This window comes from Danio rerio, chromosome 21 (genome assembly GCF_052040795.2).
Source record: "Danio rerio strain M-AB ecotype USA chromosome 21, GRCz13ab, whole genome shotgun sequence".
NCBI classification, from domain to species: Eukaryota; Metazoa; Chordata; class Actinopteri; order Cypriniformes; family Danionidae; genus Danio; species Danio rerio.
This window is the reverse complement of record NC_141041.1, coordinates 10,173,911-10,180,326: the sequence shown is the minus strand read 5'-3', so window position 1 is coordinate 10,180,326 and position 6,416 is coordinate 10,173,911. Positions and strand designations below refer to the sequence as shown.

General features: G+C 37.9%; 1 protein-coding gene across 1 annotated transcript; it reads left to right on the top strand.

The window, feature by feature from the left end:
- The first annotated feature begins 232 nt into the window (after window positions 1-232).
- Window positions 233-4,422, top strand: LOC147831793 (uracil nucleotide/cysteinyl leukotriene receptor-like). The gene has a single exon (XM_087300380.1). The coding sequence runs from the start codon at window positions 233-235 to the stop codon at window positions 1,049-1,051; it is 819 nt and encodes a 272-aa protein (XP_087156506.1). The 3' UTR covers window positions 1,052-4,422.
- Window positions 4,423-6,416: the final 1,994 nt, after the last annotated feature.

Sequence of the window (6,416 nt, the reverse complement as noted above, 5' to 3'; positions counted from 1 at the left end):
AGTTTAGAAAAAAACTGACTTCAGATTTTTCTTTTGAAATTGATTGTATTTTATTGGTAACTGTTAGAATTAACCCAACCCCCCCCCCCCCCTGGCTACAGGCCTGAACTATATTAAGATATTTTAAATTAAATGACTGAGTCTTGATCATAATATTTCAAAACTTTAACCTTATCATCTCAATTTACAGACTTCTCAATGAGGGATAAACAAGAGGATGAATAGCTCTACAATGAACTCCACATCTCAGCCATCTACCAATGATGTGTTTAAATATTTTGTCTTAAATCCCAATGTGGACCTTGGCTTGTACAGCATCAATTTCTTGTTTGGTCTTCCGACACACTCTTATGTGATTTGGCTCATCGTCACAGGACCAAAAAATGGAGTCGCATCAGAATTCTTCGTCCTCAATCTGTCTGTTTCCGAGCTTGGTTCCTGCTTGAATTCACTGTTGTCTCTAATCATTTATTTGACTAAACTTTCATATCTCATGAGATTGGCATGGTTTCTTTCAGGACTTGCCTTCACTGGTCGTCCTTTGTTTCAGTGTCTGATGTGTGTTGAGCGTTTCCTGGCAGTAGTTCATCCTGTAACCTTTCTGAAGTACAAACCTCTCAGATATCGAGTGATCTGCTGTGCTGCGGCCTGGATTATTATTGCTGGCACCTGTTTCTGCTGCATGCTTACCACAGACCATATTCAATACTTTGCTTACTCCTCCTTGACTGAGTATTTCTTCTTCCTCTCCATCCAGTTGTTTTGTCTTGTGGCTGTTCTCAGAGCTCTAAAGCAGTCAGGACCAGGAGAGAGAAAGAAAGAGGAAAACAACATGAAGAGAAGAGCGTTTCATCTCATACTAATAACTACTGTGAGCGTGTCTATTATATATACTCCACCTATTATCTCAGGGTTCTGTTATATACTAACACATCTGTTAATTTTGGGCCTTTTTTCTTTTAGTTACTCATGCTTTATTCTGGGTGGTTTTGTTCAGCCGGTTCTTTTTCTGCACAGGGCTGGAAAGCTTTCTTGTCGTTGTTTTCGATAAAACATTAGCACGTTTTATTTCATATTCAGTTAATGAACATTTAATTTTTAATAGCTTCATTTGTAAGTTACTGTTTTTGTTGTTGTTCATTTACTTTTATTGTTAAATCTTAAAAATATATACACTTTAGGTACACCATGCTAGTACCAGATTGCAATTAGTACAAAATGCGTCTGCGAGACTTCCGACAGGGACTCACAAGTACGAGCACATATCCCCAGTTCCTTTCTCTCTGGGCTGGCTGCCTGTTAGGTCACGGATGGATTTTAAACTATTATTCTTTGTTTTTAAATCCTTAAACGATCTGGCACCACCTTACTTATCAGACCCGCTACATGTATATAATCCTGGTAGGTCACTGAGCTCTTCTGATGATGAGTTTATTCTTACTATACCAAGGTCCCGGTGTAAGTGAAGTGGGGATCGCGCTTTTGCTGTTAATGCCCCAAAACGTTGGAACTGGCTTCCACCCCACATCAGACATGCTCCAACTCTATCTGTTTTTAAAAAGCGTTTGAAACGCCATCTTTGTTCCTTAGTACTTGAGCCTTTTTAATGTTGAGGGGTTTGCCTTATGTTTTAATTGTTATGTATGTGATGTAGGTTTTATTTTTAGTATTGAATGTGTTCAGCACTTAGGGCAACATTGTGTTGTAAAGAATGTACTATATAAAAAAAATATATAAAAAAAAAAGGTTGGACCCAATTTTGCCTTTAGAACTCTCTTAATCCTTCGTGACATAGATTCAAAAAGGTGCTGGAAATATTCCTTCGAGATTTTTTGTCCATATTGAATCTCCCGTTCCACCACATCCTAAAAGTGCTCTATTGGATTGAGCTCTGGTGACTGTGATGGCCATTTGAGTACAGTGAACTCAAAGTCTGTTTAAGAAACCAGTCTGAGATTATTCGCTCTTAATGCGTTATCCTGCTGGAAGTAACCATCAGAAGATGGGTAGTGGTCATAAAGGGATAGACATGGTCACCAACAATACTAAGGTAGGCTGTGGCATTGCCACAATACTCAATTGGTACTAATGGACCCAAAGTGTGCCAAGAAAATATCTCCCACACCATTACACCACCACCAGCCTGAACCGCTGATACAAGGCAGGATGGATCCATGCTTTCATGCCAAATTCTGACCCTACCATCCTGAATGTCGCATCAGAAATTGAGACTCATCAGACCAGGCAACATTTATACAGTTTTCTATTGTCCAATTTTGGTAAACCTGTGAAATTGTACCCTCAGTTTCCTGTTCTTAGCTGACAGGAGTGGCACACGGGGTGTTCTTCTGCTACTGTAGCACATCTGCCTCAAGGTTGGAGGTGTTGTGCATTCAGAGATGCTCTTCTGCATACCTCGGTTGTAACGAGTGGTTATTTGAGTTACTATTGCCTTTCTATCAGCTCCAACCAGTCTGGCTATTCTCCTCTGACCTGGCATCAACAAGGCATTTGCACCTACAGAACTGCCGCTCATTGAGTATTTTTTCTTTTTCGTACCATTCTCAGTAAATCCTAGAGATAGTTGTGCATGAAAATCCCAGTAGATCAGCAGTTTTTGAAATACTCAGACCGGCCTGTCTGGCACCAACAACAATGCCATGCTCAAAGTCACTTAAATCACCTTTCCTCCTCATTCTGATGCTTGGCATGTCAGATTGTCATGACCTTCTGAAGATAGTCGTGACCATGTCTACATGCCTAAATAAATTGAGTTGCTGCCATGTGATTGGCTGATTAGAAATGTGTGTTAACGAGCAGTTGGACAGGTGTACCTGATAAAGTGGCCAGTGAGTGTATACATTATACATGTTTGACGCTATTAACAGTGTGGTAATATTTAGTGTGATACCTAAACGGGCAAATATTAAACAGACTTGCAAAAGAACCTGTAAGTTGTATAAGTTGTATAGATGTGTATGAGCCTTCAGACAACCACTGTGGGCACCCTAATGTCAAAACCACATCAAATTGGCATTGAAATAAAAATGCTGATCAATTCAATGTCGATACCTTGACGTCCATATGACATCCACACATTCATTGCCCTATCGACCACCAAAATAATTACTAAAAATATGGTAAGAATGATTTTACTAATTTGAAAGCTCATTCCTTTGTTTATTCATTTTCTTGTCGGCTTAGTGCCTTTATTAATCCAGGGTCGCCACAGCGGAATGAACCGCCAACTTATCCAGCAAGTTTTTACACAGTGGATGCCCTTCCAACTGCAACCCATCTCTGGGAAACACACATTCATACCCTACGGACAATTTAGCCTACCCAATTCACCTGTACCACACATCTTTGGACTGTGGGGGAAACCAAAGCACCCGGAGGAAACCCACGCGAACACAGGGAGAACATGCGAACTCCACACAGAAACGCCAACTGAGCCGAGGTTCGAACCAGCGACCCAGCGACCTTCTTGCTGTGAGGCGACAACACTACCTACTGCACCACTGCCTCGCCTCATCTGAAAGCTTCAATTGCAAATTACAATTTTACACTGGATTTTGCGTCCACAACAGTCCATGTAAGGTACCATGTCAAAATGTCTTACATTGGCATCAAAAACACATCAGAAATTGTTAACTGGACAGTCCTGTAATTGCTTCTTGATGTCATTTCTGACATCAAGGTTCCCTCTGGAAAGGCTGATCAAGTTTTATTATTTTTTTATATTTGCATATCTGGTGTTATGTAACATGGCAGGAAACTTGTGCATATAAAGTCTTGTTACAAATATGAAGTCAGTCTACAAAACACAGCACAGGCTTTACATCCAGAGACACTGGACATTCAGGTGACAAACTTCTCTTATAAACTTTACTATTCCAATGTGAAATAAGCATATTAGAGTCATCACTTGGTTGTTGTTTTTAATGGTAGTTTTTTAATATATTAAGTCATTTGTGTTAAAAGTATAGAATGTGTTTGACAATACATACAATTTAGCCATTCTGTTCTGATAAAAACTCTAAAACTTCTGCTAAAAACTGTTAACATCTCAATGTGTAACCTATTAAGATTCATTGGGAATTTCAAAATTTTAAGGCAGATCATGAAAATGTCATTCATTATCATCTATTTATAAAAAAAGAGAGAGAAATATAAAAAATGCATTTATCTACCCTGATTTTTCAAAGAAATCCCAAGTCAATTATTATTTGAAACTTTTCATATTACAATTTACAGAGTACATTAATGTCTTAAATAATATTTTAAAATTGCATGTATTCAGTGGTGTAAAGTAACAAATTACAAATACTTAAGCAGGGTTCAACGCTAAGGATTTTTTCTACTGGACTAATTGGGCCAGTGGTTCAGATTTTTACTTGCCCTGCCAAAATTTTCACTGGCCCCGCCAAAAAAAAAAAAGGAAGTTAAAAGCTTTTTTTTGCCACAGATTTTAAATAATGTGTCAAAAATAAAGTCTGTGAATCTACAATTTCAACACTTAAAAAAATGTTAATAAAAATGTTTTGCAAACAAAAAGAGCAGAGGAAAATGCTGAGGTATTTTATTGCGGTTCGAAATTATCTAACGAAAGGTGGCTGACTTATCAAACTGACGGCAAACTGTGCAAAATAACGTAATTTGTTCACATGTAAATGTCTGCTTCCAAGACATTAGAAACAGACATTTTCTTTTAGCCTTAAAATTTGATTTTGCGGCCATTTTGCCATTTCTTCACTGTACTGGTTGTTACCAGGTTAGAGAAAAAAAATAGCATGCTCAAAACATCAAATCAGATAAGAGTAACCAGAAAGCAATATGGTGTTTACGACATCACAGAGAAGGTAGTGTGTTTAAAGACTTAAAAGCACAAACTTAAAATGCACGCAATTGACAAATAGTCGCAGACAAATTAAATGTTAGTGACAAGGCAGCACTGTCCCAATCGGGCCAGTAATGATCCTGTCTACTGTTCCAAGCATCTCTCACGCTGGTCATGGGCCACCGGGCAGTCCTTATCGTTGAGCCCTGTTAAGTTTCTATAATTGAGTAGTTTTACTCAGAAATTGTAATTTACTAAGTAGTTTTAAAAATATGTACTTTTACTCTACCTTGAGTACATTTTTAGTGCTGTGTTGGTACTTTTACTCCACTACTTTCCTTCAACCTGCCGTCACTACTTAATTTTTCCTTGTCTATTGTGATTAGAAAAATCAGTCTTGTGATTCCTGCCCAATAAAATCACACATAGAAGGTAAATTGCATCCTAATGAACAACCTCAAGACATAATTGCAGCAAACTGTTTGGAAACAATACATGTTCAAAAGAAGATGCCAACACAATCTCACGGCAATTCGTAACTTTTTCATTTAGTGGCTAATTCGTATGAATTCGTACGATCTAATTCATACAATTTAGTACGATTTGCTCATCCCTCAATGACAGTTGGGGTTAGGGGTGGGGTTAGGTGCCACGCCTCCTTTTTAAAATCGTACCAATTCATACAAATTAGCCACTAAACTGGCAAAATGTAAAATACCTACGTTTTCTCATGAGATCAGGCTGAAGATGCCCAAAATGTTTACACACATTGACCCAAAGACTGTTTAGATGCTTGTCAATGATAAGAAGATGGCAGATGATGTCAGATTGACATCGTACCCCAACATCATCACTTGACGTCATTATTGACATCAAAATAATGTTGTCCTTAGATGCTGGTTTGACATTAAAAGTTTGTCATCCAGCCTGATCTCAAGAGGAAACGTAAATATTTTACATTTTGTCAGTTTAGTGGCTAATTTGTACAAATTCAGTCGAGTCGTACGAAAATGTACGATGTGGCACCCAACCCCGCTCCTAACCCCAACTGTCATTGGGTGATGAGCAAATCGAACTAAATTGTACAAATTAGATCATACGAAGTCATACAAATTCGCCACTAATTCAAAAAGTTACGTATTGTCGTGAGATTGCATTGGGTCACCTTGACGTCACAATCTAAACCTAACCTATTCTTTTAATCTAATACCTGTAATATTAACACCTTATGATGATGTGTGGCTGCTGGGCAATAACTAAACGCACTACAGAATGTTACGTTTACACACATTCACAGATTACATGTAAATAATCAGCTTTTACAGCTCAATACTTACTACTCACTTAAAAACTCTACTTTTTACTTATACTTTGAGTAATATTTACAAAATATACTTTTACTCTACTTGCACTTCATTATTAGGCAAGTAATGCTACTTTTACTTGAGTATGATTTTTCAGTACTCTTTTCACCGCTGCATGTATTACATTATTAAACGTTTCGCCCATAGATCACATAATACAATTCTACAATTCTGTGGAGCTTTTGGATCAAGAGAGACTAAACGAAGAGAAG

Bases quoted from the DNA above. Each gene is read 5' to 3' on its own strand.
- LOC147831793 (XM_087300380.1), top strand. From the start codon at position 233: ATGAACTCCACATCTCAGCCATCTACCAATGATGTGTTTAAATATTTT.